Source organism: Scylla paramamosain, chromosome 2, assembly GCF_035594125.1.
Source record: "Scylla paramamosain isolate STU-SP2022 chromosome 2, ASM3559412v1, whole genome shotgun sequence".
Classification (NCBI taxonomy): Eukaryota; Metazoa; Arthropoda; class Malacostraca; order Decapoda; family Portunidae; genus Scylla; species Scylla paramamosain.
In genome coordinates, this window is record NC_087152.1 from 19,240,168 (window position 1) to 19,264,815 (window position 24,648).

At 38.7% G+C, this 24,648-nt stretch overlaps 1 protein-coding gene across 5 annotated transcripts in view; it reads right to left on the reverse strand.

Annotated features, from left to right (window-relative positions):
- The window catches only part of LOC135111590 (uncharacterized), a 30,096-nt gene extending 7,261 nt beyond the window's left edge, over positions 1-22,835 (reverse strand). For 2 of the 5 annotated variants that reach the window (XM_064025081.1, XM_064025053.1), the window contains exons 1-4: positions 22,694-22,835; positions 17,971-18,090; positions 16,911-17,744; positions 13,615-13,849 (exon numbers count right to left, since the gene is read on the reverse strand). In XM_064025081.1, the coding sequence (XP_063881151.1) occupies positions 13,615-13,849; positions 16,911-17,742 (1,067 nt within the window). In that variant the 5' untranslated portion in view covers positions 17,743-17,744; positions 17,971-18,090; positions 22,694-22,835. Of the gene's footprint in view, positions 1-13,614; positions 13,850-16,910; positions 17,745-17,970; positions 18,091-22,498; positions 22,624-22,693 lie in introns of those variants that run through there. The other 3 variants (XM_064025091.1, XM_064025063.1, XM_064025071.1) reach the window with 3 other exon arrangements.
- Positions 22,836-24,648: the final 1,813 nt, after the last annotated feature.

A 24,648-nucleotide genomic window follows, 5' to 3' on the forward strand; every position in this document is an offset into this window, starting at 1 on the left:
GAGAGTTGTCTTTAGAGGGTAGGCTGACTGCTCCCTTGTGTTGTAAGACACAAAGGGAAACGTTCAGTGAGGTCACAGCTGGGTTTAATGATAAGTTCACAGCACCCCCTGAACAGTGCTTTAGACCTCACTGGGAGTAATTATCGTTTTGGCAGGTGTTACTTATGCTCCTATTAATAAAATCCAGAAATGTTTGCTCTGTTGCTATGCAATGATCTACATCTTACTAAATTGGAGATAGGGGATACTATCACTCACAAACCTTGTTCTGAAGTTCATCTACCAATGTATCATTTAAGGTATAGATACTTATTTACTTATTTTACCTACATGTCTACATTTATTGATGTTAAATTTAATCTCTGACTACTTATACATTATGTTAAAGTCCCTCTGTAACATGCCTGTGTTTTGCTCAGAACTGATTGAGGTCATCTACAGATTTATTGATGATACTGCTAATAAGAATATATGAAAATGAGGGAGGCCACAAGAAGCCATCAGACCTACATGTGACAGTCCCAGTATTTCCACTTATTATCCTCATCTATAAATTTGCCTACTTTTTTTTTTTTATAGTTCCCTAAAGCTCCCTAATGACTCAGCACTAAAAACATATTTACTGAATCTATTCCATTCATCTGTTATTGTATTTGAGAATCAATTCTTTCCTGTCTCTTTTCTAATCTAATTTTATCAAGCTTGAGTTAGTTATTTCTTGTTAAGTCCTGATTTCTGGACCAGATAATTTGGTTTACATCACCTTTGCTATATCCCCTATACCACTTAAAGACCTCTATCAGATCTTCTTTTAACTTATGCATCTCCAAGGAATATGAATTTAAAAGCTTCAATCCTTTTTCCTAAAGAATGCTCCTCATCCCCTGTAATTTTTCAGTCATTCTCCTTTGTACTGATTATAACAGACCTACATCCTTCCTTTAATATGAGAACCAGAACTGCACACCATAATCATATTTATAGAAACTATAAATCAATAATAAACAATAGCTTTTGCTTTGTCTTTTAGTATGTGAAATTAAGTGCTACATATAGCAAATAGTTATGATAGAAAGTTCTGCTCAACTCATAACTTATGATTTATAATAGATATTCTAAGCTATACTAAACATCTACCTTGGCTATGACACATGTCATAACTTAATGAAGAATATGGCCCCAGGTATATTTTGTAACTATCTCCATCATCTGCCACTTTGTTGACTTTACTATAAACACTCAAACAAGTTCATGAGGCATGAGTTCCCCTTTGTGAAGCCATGGCGTCCTTTATCAACTTATGCTTGTCTAAATGATGCTGACTGGCCTGTAGTTTTATCTCCTTTCTTAAAAATGGGTACTATATTCCCTTGCCATTGCATCAGTGGCATCCCTTCCTAAATCTAATGATTTCCTAGGTATTAACCAGCAGTTCACTAGTGACCTCTTTGCATTCTTTTAGTACTCTAGGATATATTTCATCTGATCCTGGTGATATAATTTTTTTCAGCATATCTATCTCCAGTTCCATTATCTCCTTAGTTATGAAACTATGTATCAGCTTATCATCATCTGCTTTAAAAGTCTGTTCACTATGAGGTATTTTCTGCATTTTTTACATGTGAAAACCATTAAAAATAATGGTTTTGAATTTTTCTCAACCTTTCCCCAGAACTAACTAGCTCTCCATCAGATGCCCTTAATGGACTTAATGATTATTCTTTGTTCTGCGAACATATCTGAAAAATCCTTTTGGATCTGTCTTCGCCTGGTTAGCTACTTCAACTTTGTAATCAATTTTAGCTCTTTATTCCTAGAATTTAGACAATTTATAAAGACTCTGGAAAAGCAATAACCATAAAACAGAAACCTGGGAAATCCAACTAATGAGTTTATTCCATTTTGACTTCATTAGTTTATTTTTATCATTTGCTTCCTAAAGCTATGCCACTCTTTAATCCAGCGAAATATTTTACCATCACTTATGTGAGCTTTTATTTTGCTTAGTGATTTTTGATGTAAAACATTATCAAAACCCTTACTGAAATTAAAATATATTACTTCATAATTATCACTGTTATCTGCCTCATAAAATATCTTCCTATAGAATGACAAAAGATCTGTCAGTCAGTAATTAATTCCAGCCTATGTAAGTGTTACATATTCATTTAGCTATAATAAACTCTAGCATTTTGCTAATAATTGATGTTAAACTAATAGGTCAATAATTTGACACTTCTATCCCTTTTCTAAAATGTTAGAATTACATTGGCCTACCTCTACAAATTAGGCACTGCACCCATATCAAATGATTTCTTACATACCACACTTCCTACCATACAAGACACACATTTTTTTAAGAAAAGAAGATTAGTAAAAACATCCTGCAACTTATGCCGCAATAATTAGGTTTTGGCAAGGGTAGGGATTATTGTTACTGGTATGTACAAGTAATACCTTTGTTTCACACAATATTTTCCAGATGTACCCAGAATGAAATACATACATTTATAGATTATTTGATAATGATTACAATTGAAGATAAACCTAAAATATAAAATTAATATAGAGTCTGTTAGATTATTGTCTTGGTGTAGATATGAGATGGCTATTGTCCAGCTGTACATGGTAAGAATAACAGACAAGTTATTCTTACCATTCTTCTAGACAGGGTGGAATCAAAAGCTTTTCGTCTCATCAACTCCTCTCCTCTAACTGACTGTCTTCAGCCTCTCTCTCACTGCTGCAATATTGCATCTATAGCTGTCTTCTACCACTATTTCCATGCTAACTGCTCTTCTTCTCTAATGCAAGAGTTAACCAGTATTCTCAATCATTCATCCCTTTCTCTGGTAAACTCTGGAACTCCCTGCCTGCTTCTGTATTTCCACCTTCCTATGACTTGAATTCCTTCAAGAGGGAGGTTTCAAGATACTTATCCTTCAATTTTTGACTACCGCTTTGGACCCTTTTCTGGGACTGGCATTTCAGTGAGCTTTTTTTTAACATAATTTTTGTTACCCTCGGCCAGTGTCCCTCTACATGAAAAAAAAAAAAGTTATCTAGCCTTGTTCTGATACATGGTAATTATAAACAAACCATTTTCATCTATTCTTTTGGAATTTTTAGGGGACAATGTAATGATATTTCTTTCAGGATGTAACAAGAGAAGTGAGAGCAAATGGGCAGGATAAGATGGAACTGTGGGCCTGTGAGCTGTAGCCAGTGCTGTATCCAGTGTAATCCTCTACCCAACATTCTAGCATTACCTTCCCTCATCACACCATCCATATAGATGTTAAACAGCCATGATGATGTTACACATCCCTGATGTAACCCCCCCTTGATTGGAAATCATTTACTTGTGTTGTTTTCTACCCTTACGCATGCTCCATTATTCTCATAAAAACTTTTCATCCCTTTTAACAACCTACCATCTACAGCATTCAACTTCAAAACATCCTGCATTCCTTCCTTATTGATTTTGTCATATGCCTTCTCTAAATGCATAAAAACCCAGAATACTTCTTTCCCTTTGGTTAAATACTTTTCATAAGTCTGTCTTACAGCAAACACCTGATCTACACAACCTCTCCCTCTTCTACTTGTACATCACACATGACTCCATCTGTACATTCTCTGATTCTCTTTTATCAATACCTTCCCATACACTTACCACACTCAATAGACTGATACCTCAGTAAGTTGATCACTGATCACTCATGCCTATCCCCTTTTCCTTTACAGTGTAACTACACATGCACTTCCCTACTCTGAGAGCACTGTGCTAGCCAAAAAATACACATTTAACAATCTAACCAACCACTCTTACTCATATGACATTGATCCAACCTGCCTTCAAACAATGCACTGCACATACATATACACCCCATCCTCCATTATACTTGCCTCATTTAACTCCCCTGCCATATTAACTTCAGCATCTTTCCTTATACTTGCCTCATTTAACTCCCCTGTAATATTAACTCTGGTATCTCTCCTAAATGTTCCAATCTCAGGCTCTCTCCCCTCTTCCACATTCAGCTGTTTCTCAAAAATACTCTGCCAATATCCTTCACACCTCATTCTGCCTAACCAACATCCTACCATTCTTTGCTTTCACCTGTTCCTCACTAACAGATGATCCTTTCCTAGTTTTCTTCATATCTTTCCAGGACATTTTCTTATTCTCTTCAACATTTTCTGTTAACTTTTTTCATCAGCACTCCCTTTACCATCACACACAGCTCTTTTTACTTGTCTTCTATTTTCCTTCTACCTCTCATATAACATTCCATCCATTAGGCTCAAACACCTTTTTTTCCTCCACAGACACCATTATTTCTTCACACTACCATTCACTTCCCTTTCTCACTCCACTTCCTATCTGTCTTATACCATACACCTCTGCACTCTCCACTATGGCTTTCTTAAAATCACTCCAGTCTACCTCAACATCACCCACCTCCTGCTCTCTCACTTCAATCCATTCTTTATTTAACATCATATACTTCTTCTCTCTCTTATCCATCTCCCTCACTTTCAGAACATTTCTCTTCACTCCTCTGTGCCTCACCATATTCCACCTCCTACACACTCAGCTTATCCACAACCAATAAGTGAAGTGGGCTGACATACTTCTCCCTTCCCCTCTCAACACTCTCACATCCAGCAACCAGCTAATCTTCCTCACTGAGATCACCACATAGTCCGTCAATGCCCTGTCTATCACTTTTCCATAATTTTGCTTCGAACCATGAGTTTATAACTGCTAGCTCTTGCTCCACACAGAGTTCTATCAAATCTTCTCCAATTCCATTCCTTCCAGGTACTCCATATCTAGCCACCACACCATCAACTACCTCGTTACCAACATGAGTCACCGATGACTGGTACACTGACACCTGTTTCTAGGTCTTACAGGCAGTCACCCATGACTAGTACACTGACACCTGTTTCTAGGTCTTACAGACAGTCATCCAAATCAGCCCCAAAATTTTCCATTTCTATCTTATCATTCTCACTACCTGGCTCACAGGCACTCTCAACACACCACATCTCTCTTCCTAACCTCATTATTAAGAGTGTTAAAATAAGTCTCAAAGTAACAGCAGTCATATTTGGCGTTGGTCAAACCTAATCTAGACCAGAGGTTCCCAAATTTGACCATACCAAGGGCCCCCAGACATGATGAGTCCCAAGGAACCCCAAACAAACAAAAGTTATCATTACAACCAGACAGATGGACCAGCCAGATCCTACTGGACTGGGGACAATTGTCACAGGACTCATGAGTGACAGTTTGGGTGGCGACGGATGGGAGTTGCTACATCCTAATTAATTTGAAAATAAACATATGGTACATTTTATTATAAATAATGATATAATAAAGATGTGCAAGCTAGTTGCTAGCAAACCAGTTTCAATTCTAATGACATTTGGATGATATATTTTTTCATTGTACATTAGGGTATGCGGCAACGCATGGTCATTATAATGTACAACTGCTATAATGCATTAAAATTTTAATGAACATTTAATCAGAATAATGCACAAAAACTGCCATAACAAACTCCCCACTCATGTAAGCACTGGAATTAAAAAAAAAATAATTAATTGGAATTTTTAACCAAAACTGGCAAGACGAACTTGCCATTTATGTGAGCATTGAAATGTTAATAAAAATTTAATCACAATAACAAATTAAAACTCACAAGACTAACTCACCAGCTGTGATAATGCACAAAACTTGGGATGTTAAGAATTAAAGGACTAGGTGCAAAACTCGGGAGGGTACTGTATATATTTATTGTCTTATCTCAAATGTGGTTGTGTAAATGTGATCATTTTGATGTATTCTTTTTTAAATTATAGGATCTTTTATATTATTTTCTGGTTCCCTGAAACCAATTAATTTTTTCCCCATAGGTTCTTCAATTGCCATAATGTACATCTGCCATAACAAACAGTACATTGGAATGAATCATGTTCCATGTCATGTACTCTACTGTATATATATTTTTTTCTGTAGAGTTGAAAAATATTAATTTCTTTCACTGTGTTGTGGATCCCCTAGGGCCTTCTCCTAGGCCCTAGTTTGGGAACCTCTGAACTGCACGGCTATGCCGTGCAGTTCTGGTCTCTGTATTATAAAACAGATAAAATGTCAGTCAATGCATAGATGAATGACCAAAAAAATACAAGGGATATACAAAATTACACTTTAAAATATCGGAAATGAACACCACTTCACTCCCAATATTTTAAACTCACTAATATTTTATGAGTTGTAAAGATAATTATGTATACTGTAAGCCACTTATGAAATGTAAACAGCTATCAGTATAAAACTGAAAATAAGAGGAATATTGTTGGAATATGTTTTAGTAATAACTATTGACTCTACCATTATATACAATAAATAAATACAATATTAAATATACTTATAAAAAATTTGGAAAATAGATGCAGAATTGATTTGTTTACATTGTCACTAAGGAAGCCAGTGGCCCAGCATGTGTGTACCAGAAGGCATCATGAGCACCACAGCCTGCAAGGCTATATAGACCAGGAACGAGTCCACGATCATTTCTTCTTTTGCTTTTTCTTCAAGCACAGCAAAATTGCAACTATAGCAACCAGCTAATCAGAAGAGGACTATATCTTGATTGTTTATTTTTTTTTATGCAGCAGGCCAGCAGACTAGCAGCTGCTCTAGAAAGTATGAATGCTTTCTGCTGGAACCAGCCAGGTGGAAAAACTGCCCATGTAAACCACAGTTAAGTGTCCTGACACCTCTCTCAACTTTTTCTTCATTAACTGATGCAACATTCATAGCCTTAGATCTAATTTTCAATCTGTGAAACACCACCTTTCCTCTACTAAACCTCACCTTTTCCTCACTGAAATGCAAATGAAAGTAGGCAGTAGACACCTGCCGAAATGATAATTACTCCCAGTGAAGTCTAAAGCACTGTTCAGGGGGTGCTGTGAACTTATCATTAAACACAGCCATGACCTCACTGAACATTTCCCTTTGTGTCTCACAACACAAGGGGACAGTCACAGCCTGCCCTCTAAAGACAACTCTCTTCCTCCACACAAAACTACAAGCACCTAATAACACACACACCCTTCACTCAAAAATTTTAAAATCATCATGGCGACTCCTACATCAGCCTCGGAGTCCCCATCTGGGGAGGGGACCATAAATGTCCCCAGGTCGGACTGCCTTTCTGTCAACTACCCTAAGTGTCTTGACACCCCCCTCAACTTTTTCTTCATTAACTTCTGCAACATTCGCGGTCTAAGATCTAATTTTCAATTCGCGGTCTAAGATCTAATTTTCAATCTGTAGAACACCACCTCTCCTTTTCTAAACCTCATCTTCTTTTCCTCACTGAAACTCAGATGTCTGAGGCAACTGACAGTAGCCCCTTTTCTGTTCCCTCCTACTTTCTCTATCCTCATTTTCGATCCAAAGCTGGATGCTGCGTTTATGTGCGCAATGACTTAACCTGCTCTTGTGCCCATGCTCTTGAATCTTCCGAGTTTTCCACCATCTGGCTACGACTACAGAGTCACTCTCATACTAAATTTATCTGTGCTGTATACCTCTCACCTAACTCCTCTGACTATAAGAAATTCTTTGACTACTTAACTTCCAAAGTGGAGAACATTCTGACCCTCTTCCCTTTTGCAGAGATCTCCATTCTTGGAGACTTCAATGTTCACCACCAACTTTGGCTTTCCTCTCCCTTCACTGACCATCCTGGTGAACTAGCCTACAACTTTGCTATCCTCCATGACCTAGAGCAATTGGTGCAACACCCTACTCATATTCCTGACTGTCTTGGAGATACGTCCAACATTCTTGACCCTTTCCTGACGTTTTGCCTCTGCTAGTTGAGGGGACCTGAGGAGGTATTTTGCTGATTTTCCTTGGAATGACTACTGCTTCCGTGTCAGAGACCCGTCTTTGTGTGCTGAGCGCATAACAGAGGTGATAGTGTCTGGCATGGAGGCGTACATTCCTCACTCTTTTTCTCGTCCTAAACCTTCTAAACCTTGGTTTAACACAGCTTGTTCTCGTGCTATACATGATAGAGAGGTGGCCAACAAAAGGTACTTAAGCCTTCCATCACCAGAATCTCATGCACTTTATATTTCTGCCCGGAACCATGCCAAGTCTGTTCTCCGACTAGCCAAAAACTCCTTCATTAACAGAAAATGTCAAAACCTTTCAAGATCTAACTCCCCTCCTGATTTCTGGCATCTAGCCAAAAATATCTCCAATAACTTTGCTTCTTCTTCTTTCCCTCCTCTATTTCAACCAGATGGCACCACTGCTATCACATCTATTTCTAAAGCTGAACTCTTCGCTCAAACCTTTGCTAAAAACTCTACCTTGGACGATTCTGGGCTTGATCCTCCCTCTCCTCCACCCTCTGACTACTTCATGCCACGTATTAAAATTCTTTGCAATGATGTTTTCCATGCCCTCACTGGCCTAAACCCTCGGAAGGCTTATGGACCTGATGGGGGCCCTCCTATTGTTCTCCAAAACTGTGCCTCCGTGCTTGCACCTTGCCTAGTCAAACTCTTTCAGCTCTGTCTGTCAACATCTACCTTTCCTTCTAGCTGGAAGTTTGCCTACATTCAGAATGTTCCTAAAAAGGGTGACTGTTCTAATCCCTCAAACTACCATCCTATTGCTTTAATTTCCTGCCTATCTAAAGTTTCTTTAATCCATCCTCAACAGGAAGATTCTTAAACATCTATCACTTCACAACCTTCTATCTGATCGCCAGTATGGGTTCCGTCAAGGCCGCTCTACTGGTGATCTTCTGGCTTTCCTTACTGAGCCTTGGTCATCCTCTTTTAGAAATTTGGTGAAACTTTTGCTGTTGCCTTGGACATATCAAAAGCTTTTGATAGAGTCTGGCACAAAGCTTTGATTTCCGAACTACCCTCCTACAGCTTCTATCCTTCTCTCTGTAACTTCATCTCAAGTTTCCTTTCTGACCGTTCTATTGCTGCTGTGGTAGACGGTCACTGTTCTTCTCCTAAATCTATTAACAGTGGTGTTCCTCAGGATTCTGTCCTGTCACCCACTCTCTTCTTATTATTCATTAATGATCTTCTAAACCAAACTTCATGTCCTATCCACTCCTATGCTGATGATACCACCCTGCACTTTTCCACATCTTTTCATAGATGTCCAACCCTTCAGGGAGTAAACATTTCACGCAGGGAAGCCACAGAATGCTTGACTTCTGATCTTTCTAAAATTTCTGATTGGGGCAGAGTAAACTTGGTATTGTTCAATGCCTCAAATTCCTCCATCTATCAACTCGACACAACCTTCCAGACAACTATCCCCTCTTCTTCAATGACACTCAACTGTCCCCCTCTTCTACACTGAACATCCTCGGTCTGTCCTTTACTTATAATCTGAACTGGAAACTTCACATCTCATCTCTAGCTAAAACAGCTTCTATGAAGTTAGGCGTTCTGAGACATCTCCGCCAGTTTTTCTCACCCCCCCAGCTGCTAACTCTGTACAAGGGCCTTATCCGTCCATGTATAGAGTATGCTTCACATGTCTGGGGGGGTTCCACTCATACTGCTCTTCTAGACAGGGTGGAATCAAAAGCTTTTCGTCTCATCAACTCCTCTCCTCTAACTGACTGTCTTCAGCCTCTCTCTCACCACCGCAATGTTGCATATCTAGCTGTCTTCTACCGCTATTTTCATGCTAACTGCTCTTCTGATCTTGCTAACTGCATGCCTCCCCTCCTTCCGCAGCCTCGCTGCACAAGACTTTCTTCTTTTTCTCACCCCTATTCTGTCCACCTCTCTAATGAAAGAGTTAACCAGTATTCTCAATCATTCATCCCTTTCTCTGGTAAACTCTGGAACTCCCTGCCTGCTTCTGTATTTCCACCTTCCTATGACTTGAATTCCTTCAAGAGGCAGGTTTCAAGACACTTATTCATCAAATTTTGACCACTGCTTTGACCCTTTTATGGGACTGGCATTTCAGTGGGCATATTTTTTTTATTTGATTTTTGTTGCCCTTGGCCAGTGCCCTTCCTGAAAAAAAAAAAAAAAAAAAAAAAAAAAAAAAAAGCCCCTTCTCTCTTCCCTCCTACTTTCTGTATTCTCATTTTCAGTCCAAAGCTGGATGTTGCATCTATGTCCACAATTACCCAACTTGCTCTCTTGCCCACACTTTTGAATCTTCCAAATTTTCAATTATCTGGCTATGACAACAGTCACTCTCAAACTAAATTTGTGCTATATACCTCTCACCTAACTCCTCTAACAATAAAAAAATTCTTTGACTATTTAACTTCAAATGTGGAATGTGGGATAATGTGATTCCCTTCTCTTTCACAGAAATCTCCTTTCTTGGAGACTTCAATGTTCACCACCAGTTTTGGTTTTCCACTCCCTTTGCTGGCCATCCTGGTGAAATAGCCTTTAATTTTGCTATCCTTCACGACCTAGAAGAATTAGTGTGATGCCCTATTCATATTCCTGCCCATCTTGGAGATAGGCTTAACATTCTTGACCTTTTCTAACCTCTAATCCTTCTGCTTATGTTGTCACTCTATCTTCTACACTGGGCTCCTCCAAATATATAACCTCACATATGTATCTTGTCCTATCATTCCCATTCCTCCTCAGGACCCCCCCAAAAGTAGAGGTGCCTCAGCCATTTTACATCTGATAACTGGGGGTTCCTGAGGAGGTATTATTCTGATTTTCCTTAGTATGACCACTGCTTCCATGTCAGAGCCCCATCTCTGTGTGCTGAGCGCATAAGAGGTGATAAAGCCTAGCATGGAGGCGTACTTCCAAACCTTGGTTTAACACATCCTGTTCTTGTGGTACACATGATAGAGAGGTGGCCCATGAAAGATACTTGAGCCTTCCAACACCTGAATCTCATGCATTTTATATTTTTGTCCAGAGTCATGCCAAACCTGTTCTCTAACTAACCCAAAATTCTTTCACCAAAAGAAAATGTCAAAATATTTCTAGATCTAACTCCCTCTTGTGACTTCTGGCACCTAGCCAAAACTATCTCTAATAACTTTGTTTCTTCAACTTTCCCTCCTTTATTTCATCCTGATGGCACTACATCCACCTCATCTATCTCTAAACCTGAACTCTTTGTTCAAACTTTTGCTAAAAACTCTACCTGGGATGATTCAGGGCTTGTTCTCCTCCACTATCCAACTACTTCATGCTACTTATTATGATCCTTTGCAATGATGTTTTCCATGCCCTTGCTGGCCTTAACCTTCAGAATGTTTATGGATCTGATGGGTCCCTCCTAATGTTCTCCAAAACTGTGCCTCTGTGCTTGCACCTTGACTAGTCAAACTCTTCCAATTCTATCAACATCTACTTATCCTTCCTGCTAGAAGTTTACCTACATTCAGCCTGTTCCTAAAAAGGGTGACCACTCAAGTCTCTCAAACTACCATCCTATTACTTTGATTTCCTGCCTCTCTACAGTTTTTGAGTCTATTCTCAACAGCAAAATTCTTAAACATCTATCACTCTGTGAAAGAAAGATAGGTTCCATCATGGTCTATTGGTGATCTGGCTTTCCTTAGTGAGTCTTGGTCATCCTCTTTTAGGGATTTTGGTAAAACTATTGCTATTGCCTTAGACATCAAAATCTTTAGATAGAGTCTGGGATAAACCTCTGGATTTCCAAACTACTCTCTCGCAGCTTCTATCCTTCTCTTTGTAACTTCTTAAGTTTCCTTTCTAACCATTCTATTGCTACACTGGTAGATAACCACTGTTCTCATATCATCAGTGGTGTTCCTCAGGGTTCTGTCCTGTCATCTACTCTCTTCCTGTTATTCATCAATGATCTAAACCAAACTTCTCGTCCTATCCACTACTGTGCTGATGATACTATCCTGCACTTTTTTCACATCTTTTCATAGCCCTTTTCAATCCTTCAGGAATTATACAGCTCAAGCACAGCAAATTCAATGCATCAAAAACTCAATTCCTCAATCTATGAACTCAAAACAACCTTCCAGGTAACTATCCACTCATATTGCATTTCTAGACAAGGTGGAATCAAAAGCATTTTGTCTTATCAACTCCTCTCCTCTAACTGACTGTCTTCAGTCTCTCCTTGCCAAGATGTTTCATCTCTTGCTATTTTTAACAGCTCTATATATGCTAACTACTCTTCTCTCGCAAACTGCATGTGTCTCCTCCTTCTGTGGCCTCGCTGCACAAGTTTTTCTACTTTCTCTCACCTCTATTCTGTCCAGTTCTCTAATGTAAGAGTTGACCAGTATTCTCAATCATTCATCCCTTTCTCTGGTTAACTCTGGAATTCCCTGCCAGCTTCTGTATCTCTTCTTTCCTATGACTTGAACTCTTTCAAGAGGGAGGTTTGAAGACACTTATCCTTTGTCATTTGATTTTTCAATTTGGAATCTCTTTAGGAAATTGCATTCGAGTGAGTCTTTTTTCCTAAAAAAAAAAAAAAAAAAAAAACTCACTAACTCATATGGAACAGGGCACACTGCATTAGTTGTTATGCTTACCAAGCTGGTATTTCTGGTTTGTCATCTTAAAAACTGACTATGAAACCAGTCCTAAAGCTTTTAAGTTTTAGATTTGTGATAGAAGCATAGGCTAAGAGGGGATCTCATGTAAGTATTTATGTAGCATAAGAGATATAGTAAGTGATGTATACAAGCTCTTTTAATTGTTAATAATCAAAACAAGACAACAAAATTAATAATGAGTTCAAGCTCAATAAAGTTAGACTTTAAAAGGAAATGGGGAGAAATTAGTCCTCAGAGTGGTTGATGATTTTCAGACTCAGTAATCAGAATGTTACTGTAGCAGCTATGGTAGGCTTTAAAAGATTAAATATTGAATTAAATTACCTTTTTCATCCTATTTTATTTAATTATTTTTTTTTACATCCAGTTTCCCTAGCCTATTAGGTCTAGGATGGTGCCTTCTAACAAAAGACTTTGGTTGTGGCATTATGGAATCATTACCCCCAAGTGGATGCCCTTCCTAACCTCAGACTGTGGCCAGGATTTGAACCTGTACACCCTTCTGCCCCAAATGCATGTGTGGTACCACTGCACCACAGCAGCCCTCATTTAAGGATATGACATTGATGAATGAAAATACTGGACAAATGTATTGATATGATAATAGGTGTACACTGGCAAGTATGTTTTATACAAGATCTGCTATGTGCAAGTTTATTGGCTTCTTGTAGCTTGCTTTATATTCTTATGGAGCTTGGGAGATATAAAAGATTATAAATAAAAAAAATAAAAACAAAAATAATAATAATAATAATAATAATAATAATAATAATAATAATAATAATAATAATAATAATAATAATAATAAAAACTGAAAAGGTTAATTTATAGGAGTGATGCAAAAAAAATTCAGAAGCACAAAAGTCTGGAATAAACGTGATACAGAAATTATCACCATAAAGAATATTTAATAAAAAATAAATAAAAAAAAGCTGGATGGGTCACAAGCATAACTCTTTTCTTATATAACTAGTGAAAATAGGCAAGTAAATATACAGACCTAGGCACAGCCTCCAACCACTGGGGCACCTCTAGCCTATTGTTGCGAAGGGTCTCTGAGGTGAAGGTGGTAAGCAGCTCCTCGGCCTCCTGGGTGACACGCTCAGCAGACTGCAGGGCCACAGGGAGATGGGAATTGTACCCACCACCCCTTATAGTGAGAGACAGCAATCCCTGAGAATTGTGGGGGTCATGGTTGTCCACCCCATAACCAGGAAGATGGGGAGGTAGCTCTCCTGACAAAGAAAAGCACATCAGATATTTCATTTGAAAATCCAGTGCCACTCAAAAAAAAAAAAAAAAAAAAAAAAAAAAAAAATCTATATTACATTCAGATATTTCCTCACACACACACACACACACACACACACACACACACACACACACTATATATATATATATATATATATATATATATATATATATATATATATATATATATATATATATATATATATATATATATATATATATATATATATATATATATATATATATATATATATATATATATATATATATATATATATATATAAACTTATATGAGCTTGATATGGGTGAATTTAAAATGATGTGTATCCTGTTTCTATTTATATCTCCACCAGGGTAGCACCACCTTAAAAGGGGATTGAGCAAGGATGTCTAATACAGGATATTTGCCCAGATGCCTTTATATTTCTGCATCTGTGCCTCAATGGTAGAATGAACTGACCCTTATAGCAACACAATGTCACAATGTAAAAATCATCAGTTGTGCAAGACAGCATGGGTAAAAAGGAATAAGACAATCCAATTGCTGCTCTCTCTGCACTGTCCTTACATCCCTAACAACTCTGTCACTAAATTCAGTTATCTTCTTAGCCAATTACTCTTCTTCCATTCTCTATATGTTCAAACAATTAAAACACTTTTTGCTTTCAAATTACACATGGAAAAAAAAAAAAAAAGGCATTATATCACCTAGACTATAAGTTTGAATTGTTTAATCAGTTTCCCTATTTGCTGGAATTTTTTATTGTTACTGAAACTAAATAAAATTTACAATATAGGCATTTAGTCTTTCTTATTCTTTTATGTAGGAAGGACACAGGTGAAGGGGGTGAGAGAGAGAGAGAGAGAGAGAGAGAGAGAGAGAGAGAGAGAGAGAGAGAGAGAGAGAGAGAGAGAGAGAGAGAGAGAGAGAGAGAGAGAGAGAGAGAGAGAGAGAGAGAGAGAGAGAGAGAGAGAGAGAGAGAGAGAGAGAGAGAGAAATAAAGGCTGGTCCCAGAACAGGGTCCAAAGCAGTAGTCAAAAATTAAAGAATAAGTGTCTTGAAACCTCCCTCTTGAAGGAATTCATGTCATAGAAAAGTAGAAATACAGAGGCAGGCAGGGAGTTATAGAGTTTACCGGGATGAGTTTTAGGATGAATGATTGAGAATACTTGTTAACTCTTGCATTAGAGAGGTGGACAAAATAAAGGTGAGAGAAAGAAGAAAGTCTAGTGCAGCGAGGCCATGGGAGGAGGGGAGACATGCATTCAGCAAGATCAGAAGAGCAGTTACCATGAAAATAATGATAGAAGATAGCAAGAGATGCAACACTGTGATGATGAGAAAGAGGCCGAAGACAGTCAGTTAGAGGAGAGGAGCTGAAGAGATGAAAAGCTTTTGATTCCACCCTGTCTAGAAGAGTGGTATGAGTGGAACCCTCCCAGACATGTGAAGCATATACTCCATACATGGAGTTAGTAAAATTAGTAGCTGGAAGGGTGAGAAAGATGGTGAAGACGTCTCAGAATGCCTAACTTCACAGAAGCTGTTTTAGCTAGAGATGAGATATGAAGTTTCCTGTTTAGGATATTCAGTGTAGAAGAGGTGGACAGTTGAGTGTCACTGAAGAAGAGGGGATAGTTGTCTGGAAGGTTGTGTTGAGTTGATAGATGAAGGAATTGAGTTTTTGAAGTATTGAACAATACTAAGTTTGCTCTGCCCCAATCAGAAATTTTTGAGAGATCAGTCAGTCAGCTATTCTGTAGCTTCCCTGCAAGAACTGTTTACTTCTTGAAGGGTTGGACATCTACAAAAAGAAGTGGAAAAGTGCAGGGTGGTATCATCAGTGTAGGAGTGGATACAACAAGAAATTTGGTTTAAAAGATCACTGATGAATAAGAGTGGGTGACAGGACAGAACCCTAAGGAACACCACTGTTAATAGATTTAGAAGAATAGTGACTGTCTACTACAGCAGCAATAGAACAGTCAGAAAGGAAACTTGAGATGAAGTTACAAAGAGAAGGATAAAAGCTGTTGGAGGGTACTTTGGAAATCAAAGCTTTGTGCCAGATTCTATCACAAGTTTTTGATATGTCTAAGGCAACAGCAAAAGTTTCACCAAAATCTCTAAAAGAGGATGACCAAGACTCAGTAAGGAAAGCCAGAAGATCACCAGTAGAGCAGCCTTGACAGAACCCATACTGGTGATCAGATAGAAGGTTGTGAAGTAATAGATGTTTAAGAATCTTCCTGTTGTGGATAGATTAAAAAAACTTTAGATAAGCAAGAAATTAAAGTAATAGGACAGCAGTTTGAGGGATTAGAATGGTCACCCTTTTTAGGAACACACTGAATGTAGGCAAACTTCCAGCAAGAAGGAAAGGTAGATGTTTGACAGACAGAGTTGAAAGAGTTTGTCTAGGAAAGGTGTAAGCATAAAGGTGCATTTTTGGAGAACAACAGGAGGGACCCCATCAGGTACACAAGCTTTTCGAGGGTTTAGGCCAGCAAGCGCATGGAAAACATTACAGCAAAGAATTTTAATAGATAGCATGAAATAGTCAGAGGGTGGAGGGAAGGAAGGAACAAGCGCTGAATCACCTAAGCTAGAGTTTTTAGCAAAGGTTTGAGCGAAGAGTTCAGCTTTAGATAGATGTGATAGCAGTGGTACCATCTGGTTGAAATAAAGGAGGGAAAGAAGAAGCAAAGTTATTGGAGATGTTTTCTGGCTAGGAGCCACAAGTCACGAGGGGAGTTTGATCTTGAAAGATTTTGACACTTTCTATTAATGAAGAAGTTTTTGGCTAGTTAGAGAACAGACTTGGCTTGATTTTGGGCAGAAATACTTTCCCTTATGCAAATCAAGAACATACTGTAGTGCATTCGATTACATTTCACCTAAGGATGTAGTAAACAGAATCAGTCAAACCTCCTTCCCATCTCATTCTACTCAATGAAAGAATTCTTATAATTATGTTAACATTAATATATAAAACAAGAGCATATTATTAGACATAAAACAGGATAAATGAACAATATTCTCACCTGACTCATTAGTAGGGCAGTTGAGATTTGGTAAAGGTGGGTATCTTGTGGTGCCCTCACTGTGGTTCCTGCGGTGTTTGGCTCCACTGTGCTGCCAATTACTACCACTGCTTTCACTGTCCCTCCTGGTGATGGTGGGCCGCCTGGGAGGTGGCGTATGATCTGATTCATCTCTGCTATGCTGGGGTGGTTGCCTCACCCTAGGTCGTACAGATTGGTCAAGACGAGAAGTAGTCCCACAACTAAGGTGTGAGGAAGAGTGCTGTGATGAGGCATCTTGGGCACAGTATGGGTTATGTGTGGCTTCCCTGTTTGGTTGGAATGACTGGGATTCTTGATTGGAGTATGTTTGTGAGGCCTCCCTACTTAGGCGTGATGAAGTTTCTCTGTTTAAATGCGATGAAACTTCCCTGCTGGAGTATGATGGGCATGAGGTTCCTTGGATAAGATATGTTGGACGTGAAGAATATTCCTGACTGGAGTATGCAACATGAGATGCTTCTTGAATTGGGTATGCTGCCTGGAATGAAGTCTCCCAACTGGGGTATGCAGCAGTAGCATACTGGTCATAATGGCGGTCATTGCTGTTCTCATCTACATTGTTATTCTGACTATCCTGGACAGCCCTTTCCTGCAACTCTGCTACTGACACAGGTGAGGGTGGGAGTTGGTTTAAGAGTGGGGGGAGGTAGTTGGCGGCCTGGGAATTGTCATAAAAGTTGCCTGGGGTGCTGGGGTCCTGGTGGTGCTGTGTAGAGGGCTGTGTTGGGGCTGAATCATCAGATGTCCACACATTGCTCTCACCCTTTGACTCAATGGAACCATTGGTCATGGCTAAAAAGAGAAAAAGATGCACTGATCACTGACACTGCTAGAGGTATTTATATTTTTCTTAGCATTTTCTGTCAGGCCCAACTGAATCATAAGATGAAAATTAATGTGAAAAATTAGAAAATTAAATGTAATATCAAGCATGAAAATAATGCTACAACATACATAACATACAATATACATATACAATATGCCACACACAAAGTACAAATAACACAAAGATACATACTGCACCCTCAAACCTCCTGTGCCAGCCCTTTGAGGTGCTTCACCTCTGCTGCTACAGTGCAAATGTGGACAAATGCCAAGAGAAGCAACTGATTTGCCACTCTGGAGTGTTGCAAGTCCTCTAGGAAATACAAGTAAAGAATAATACATGGTAAGTAATTCTGTTTCTGCTTCTTTCTCTGTTCATAAACTTTTTCCCTAATCAATATTTCCATAGATTTTTCCCAAGGTTACTTGAGTATTAAGAAAATGTAAATTAATATCTAACTTAAGAAAAGGAATGAAAGATTCTACACATTTTTAATGTGATATTTTTTTTTGTTAAATTTACACTGGACATTGGTGAATAGTTGCCAGAGTGTAATGGCATCATAGGAGTGGTCACAAAATCTATAGATGTAATAAACATCAACTCAACCCACATTATTCCTTTGAGGGACTAACCCTCAAAGGAATATCATACTTGTTTAGATCAGCTGGTTAACCATGAAGAAGTCTCATAAGCCATAAGTGAGAAAGATACAATCAAAAGTAAAAAAAATCATTACAAATGCTACTAACACATATATTATTTTTCCAACAGATTATTTATTTATTTTTAATTTTTTTATATAGGAGGGACACTGGCCAAGGGCAACAAAAATACAATAAAAAAAAATGCTCACTGAAATGCCAGTCCCATAAAAGGGTCAAAGCACTAGTCAAAAATTGATGAATAAGTGTCTTGAAACCTCCCTCTTTAAGGAATTCAAGTCATAGGAAGGTGGAAATACAGAAGCAGGCAGGGAGTTCCAGAGTTTACCAGAGAAAAGGATGAATGATTGAAAATACTGGTTAACTCTTGTGTTAGAGAGATGGACAGAATAGGGGTGAGAGAAAGAAGAAAGTCTTGGGCAGTGAGGCTGCGGGAGGAGGGGAGGCATGCAGTTAGCAAGATCAGAAGAGCAGTTAGCATGAAAATAACAGTAGAAGACAGCTAGAGATACAACATTGCGGCGGTGAGTGAGAGGCTGAAGACAGTCAGTTAGAGGAGAGGAGTTGATGAGACGAAAAGCTTTTGATTCCACCCTGTCTAGAAGAGCAGTATGAGTGGAACCCACCCAGACACTTCATAGAAGCTGTTTTAGGTAGAGATGAGATGTGAAGTTTCCAGTTCAGATTATAAGTAAAGGACAGACCGAGGATGTTCAGTGTTGAAGAGGGGGACAGTTGAGTGTCATTGAAGAAGAGGGGATAGTTGTCTGGAAGGTTGTATCGAGTAAATAGATGGAGGAATTGAGTTTTTGAGGCACTGAACAATACCAAGTTTGCTCTGCCCCAATCAGAAATTTTAGAAAGATCAGAAGTCAGGCGTTCTGTGGCTTCCCTACGTGATATATTTACCTCCTGAAGGGTTGGACGTCTATGAAAAGACGTGGAAAAGTGCAGGCTGGTATCATCAGCGTAGGAGTGGATAGGACAAGAAGTTTGGTTTAGAAGATCATTAATGAATAATAAGAAGAGAGTGGGTGGCAGGACAGAACCCTGAGGAACACCACTGTTAATAGATTTAGGAGAAGAACAGTGACCGTCTACCACAGCAGCAATAGAACAATCAGAAAGGAAACTTGAGATGAAGTTACAGAGAGAAGGATAGAAACCGTAGGAGGGTAGTTTGGAAATCAAAGCTTTGTGCGAGCCTCTATCAAAAGCTTTTGATATGTCCAAGGCAACAGCAAAAGTTTCATCAAAATCTCTAAAAGAGGATGAGCAAGACTCAGTAAGGAAAGCCAGAAGATCACCAGTAGAGCGACCTTGACGGAACCCATACTGGCGATCAGATAGAAGGTTGTGAAGTGATAGATGTTTAAGAATCTTCCTGTTGAGGATAGATTCAAAAACTTTAGATAGGCAGGAAATTAAAGCAATAGGACGGTAGTTTGAGGGATTAGAACAGTCACCCTTTTTAGGAACAGGTTGAATGTAGGCAAACTTCCAGCAAGAAGGAAAGGTAGATGTTGACAGACAAAGCTGAAAGAGTTTGACTAGGCAAGGTGCAAGCACAGAGGCACAGTTTTGGAGAACAATAGGAGGGACCCCATCAGGTCCATAAGCCTTCCGAGGGTTTAGGCCAGCGAGGGCATGGAAAACATCAGCAACAGCATGGCCTCCACACATTTAGAAGTATAAGAGTGTGTGTGTTTTGTCCTCACATTCAGTGTGCTGCATTCATACAGTGCTACCATCTTGAGAGAGTCATCATCAGTGAGATTTGAACAAAGTTGGTATGGTGATGGATTAGAGGGAATCATTGAATTGAACTGAGAGGAGGATGCAAAAATTTCTTTCATTTTCACAGTCCTCAAAGACTGAACCATCACCCAAATACAGGGATTCAATGCTTGGCATAACTATCTTTTTCCTTCTTATATAGGAATTAATTATTCTAAGTTTATTTGTAATATCCAGTGAGTTCTCAAAATAACATTTTTTTATGTAAAAAATCACAATATCTCTAACTGAGTACAATGACAACAGCTTAGGATAAATTCCTACCATATGCTAGGCAGACTTGTTTGTAGTAAAACTGAGCTAAGCTAAACTTTCATAATATAAGAAACATACAGGTTAATCAGAGGATTCAAAATGTTAAGCAGACAATTAAATAACTACTCTGAGTTGCAGTTTAAAAACTACAGTTTTAATCATTGTCATTTCACCTCTTTACAATGTCCAAATATTTCCCTTTGTACTAAGCACTCTTGTTTAGAGAGCGGGGAGTTTTAGCAGCTAGATTAGAGATCATGGATAAATAGCAAACAGAAAAACAGTCACAAGATGGTAAAGGTGGAAAGATAATTAAGGGTCTAATATGATATGATGATGAGGTACAAACCAGAGAGTAAATTAATGCATTTAACAGAGGATTTAGCTACAGTGTCAATTAAGATGCATTATTCCACCTAACTGAATGGTGATTAAATTCACCAAGTAAAGTAATCTCTCCATTATCCATCATCCATCCATCCATCATCAGTGCCAACAATTTGGCTATATCAAAACTTTATCCATCCACACAATACATTATACAACTAAGATTCCAGCACAAGATGCACTGTATGTCTTTTTGCTGGATGATGTGTTGTGCATTCAGTTTGTAAACACAATGAGTTGTGGGAACCACCATGATGTCACAGTATCATGCCTGCTAAAACTGCTAGTAAGTGTTATGCCAACAGCTCCCACTACTCAGCAGCACTCCAATCACTGGCCAGATGCCACAGTGTGTGTTGGTATGCCTGGTCGTATCACAAAAAAATGGAGACTGGTGGGCAATGATACATTAACTGGCTTTCAGTGTTACCCAGCAAGGTCTTGGGTGCTATGTGCCAGATAATTGGGAGTTTACTGTATTATTACTTCTTTCCCTGGGCAAAAAATTATACAAGATGATTCAAGCACTATCCTCCCTTACTGAACAAGGTCTGTATGCTGCTACTAAATGTGTCCCAATCTCCCAGATAGACTGTGTGAGTTAGGGCAGTTTGTGGCAAATTTCTATAATAGGACCAAACTGCATTTCAGGTACAAAACTATGATAATCGTTAATGGTTTTTATGTCATAGACGATTTTGAGCATAAAACACATTGGAAATACTTAATTTTGCCTCTTCTCCCTAATACCCCTATGATCTTAGGGAGTCATTGGGAAGTGGGGTTTATGGGAGGGAAATAAGAAAATGGTCATTTTAGGGTACTTGCATGGAAATGATTGCTTAAAAGAAGACAATCTGAACCTAATCTGAGCTAAATCAACCTAACCAAGCCTGATCTAACCTAACCAACCCTGATCTAACCTAACCTAACTTCCCAACCTACCCTAACTTAACCAAACCTGACCTGACCTAATTTTGCCTACACACATCATTTAACAAAAAATCCCTATATCATGGAAACTATTAATTTGGGATGAAAACTTCAATAAAATAAGTTTCTCGGTATCCACAGAGGTAATAAAAAGTAATGCTCCTAAATGTGTTGAGGGTTATGGTCCTTGCCTAAAATAATATCCAGTTTGTTAAAACAGATTCATATTTCAACTTGTGTATATATTGACACTGTTTCTGAGTGGTTCCTTTCTTCATAATAAATATATAAAATTTTCCTTGATTTTTTTTTTTCTTTCCCCACTGGTCCACAATGCTTTGGGACACCACTCACAGCCACATACACCAGTGGCCTATTAACAGGGTGCACTAGCTCATGAACTTTTAGCCTCACTATATTTAAGTCTCCACATGTTTAAGGATATTAGATAAAAAAAAAAAAAATGCATTAAATTCTGCAACCAGAATGTTATGAATATAAATAGTAACTTTGGATGAATAGGCTAATATTATTTCAATACTAGCCCTACAGGTTGATACAGGTAAGGATTCACTACCTGGAGATGCTACTTACGAAATAGCAGCACCTCTAAATCAGTAGGCTCGCATTACTTCAATAGCCCCTAGACGGTGCACGACACTACATTGTGTGTAATTACTCACCCATCAGCCATACACTGTCTGGAGTGCGCGCTGACCTACCTCCCTAAGCCACAAGCAGCCTGTCATAAACACTCCTGAGTTCCCAGCCCTCCAGTATGTAATCATGCTTAATTGGGTATCTAACATATACTTAACAACCTGTTTTCTTAATAATATATATATAAAAAAAACACGCAATATTTAGTGAGTACTTACCGACACCTGCACCAGAAAATGATCTATTCACTGTCCGCAAAACTCGAATGGCTATGTTAGAAAAGAGGTAAAGCAGTAGGAAGATGTCATATTGTTTGTTTGTTTCCCGTTGAAACGTGTGGCAGGAAACGCGACCGCGCGTGCGCCGTGAAAGACTCACGCCTTCAAACATGAAAGAATACTGGGAGCCAATACCAATGACTGTTGTCCATAGAGGTATTAAACCTACCTGCTATTGCTAATATATTCCTGGTAGGCCCTACTCAAAAAAAGATGATATGCTGAAGCTTACGTTTGTAGTTCAACTTCAAAAAAGTCTACATAGCTATTTCTTTTTGGTGGTTCAATTATTTAAAAATATATTTTGGTAGTGATAGTTATACTTTGTAACTGGATTTTGTTCTTGCATTCTAGTGTTAGTCTTAAGATGTTTCAATGTTGCTTCCAGTTGCCGCCCATTCAAAGAGACAAGGCGTCGAAATGTCTAGATATGAAGATAAAACAGGAATAACTAAAGGAATGCAAAAATAATTAACCAAGACTATTATAGCAAAGGTTCTGCACACTCATACCTATAATGCATATTTTATGGTTTATCAATTATGAAAAGTTTCTTACTTGTCAGTTTCTTACCTAGACTAGAGGCGTGTTTTAGCAAGCACATGATCTCACCAAAGATTTTTAGTTTTACTTTCGATAATTCGTCAATACAATCCCTTAGTGTTTGTATTTAAACTTTAGATCCTGAAAGCTGTTCTTGAGGCGCTCCATATTGTGGCGCCTCTCCGTAAGGATGTGTACTTCTTTGTTGACAGTCAGGCTGCACTGTATGCTCTCCAATCTACCTCCCCCATGGACTGTGATCTAGTTAATAAATGTCTTGATCTCATCCACACCCTAGAAGGTGCTGGTGCCATGGTCTATTTCACATGGATACCCTCTCATGTGGGTATCCCGCTTAATGAAAAGGCAGATCGCCTTCCTCAGTGTGCCCTTCAGGATGACACAGTGGACCCTGGCGCTGACACTCTGGGCTATGTTAGGAGTAGCATTAAGGACTTTGTACATAGTAGCATTAGTGATCAGTTGGAGCTTTGTTGCTATAGGGGCAGTGACCGTATTCTTCACTATGTACGTGTCTCCCAGAGCTGTGCTTACTCCTATGGGAGAGACACTGCATCACACGACAAAGTGGCAATGAGGCTCAGATTAGGCTATAAATATTTTTGGGAAGTCAGTGCTTCTCCTGGTGTATGCTGTGTGCTATGTACTGCAGCAAGGGGACTCATTCTGCGTCATTATGTCACGGAATGTCCTCTCGTTCCTAAATTTAGGCTGCAAGGTCAACATGACTTGTATAACCTCATTGACCGTTTCTTAGACTCAGCCACTCTCAGGGATACATTCAAGGAATATCCTACGTTTGCTCCCAGACTGTAGGATATTTATGTAATAAGGTGTGCAATATCTGTATTTATTTATTTACTTATATTCTTGTAATGTATAATATCAATTTTTTTTATATTTTTGATACTCTACCCTTAAGTCTTTCCCCGGGGAGTGGGTGGCAAGGTCCATTCTCCTCCTTTGTTGTATTTAATTTTTAATGCAACAATAAATGCATCAATCAATCAGTCAAATTTATATCCACAGGAAATGCCAGTCCCAGAAAAGGGTCCAAAGCAGTAGTCAGGAACTGAAGGATAAGTGTCTTGAAACCTCCCTCTTGAAGGAGTTCAAGTCATTGGAAGGTGGAAATACAAAAGCAGGCAGGGAGTTCCAGAGTTTACCAAAGAAAAAGGATGAATGGTTGAGAAAACTGGTTAACTCTTGCATTAGAGAGGTGGACAGAATAGGGGTGAGAGAAAGAAGAAAGTCTTGTGCAACGAGGCCGCGGAAGGGGGGGAGGCATGCAGTTAGTAAGATCAGAAGAGCAGTTAGCATGAAAATGATGG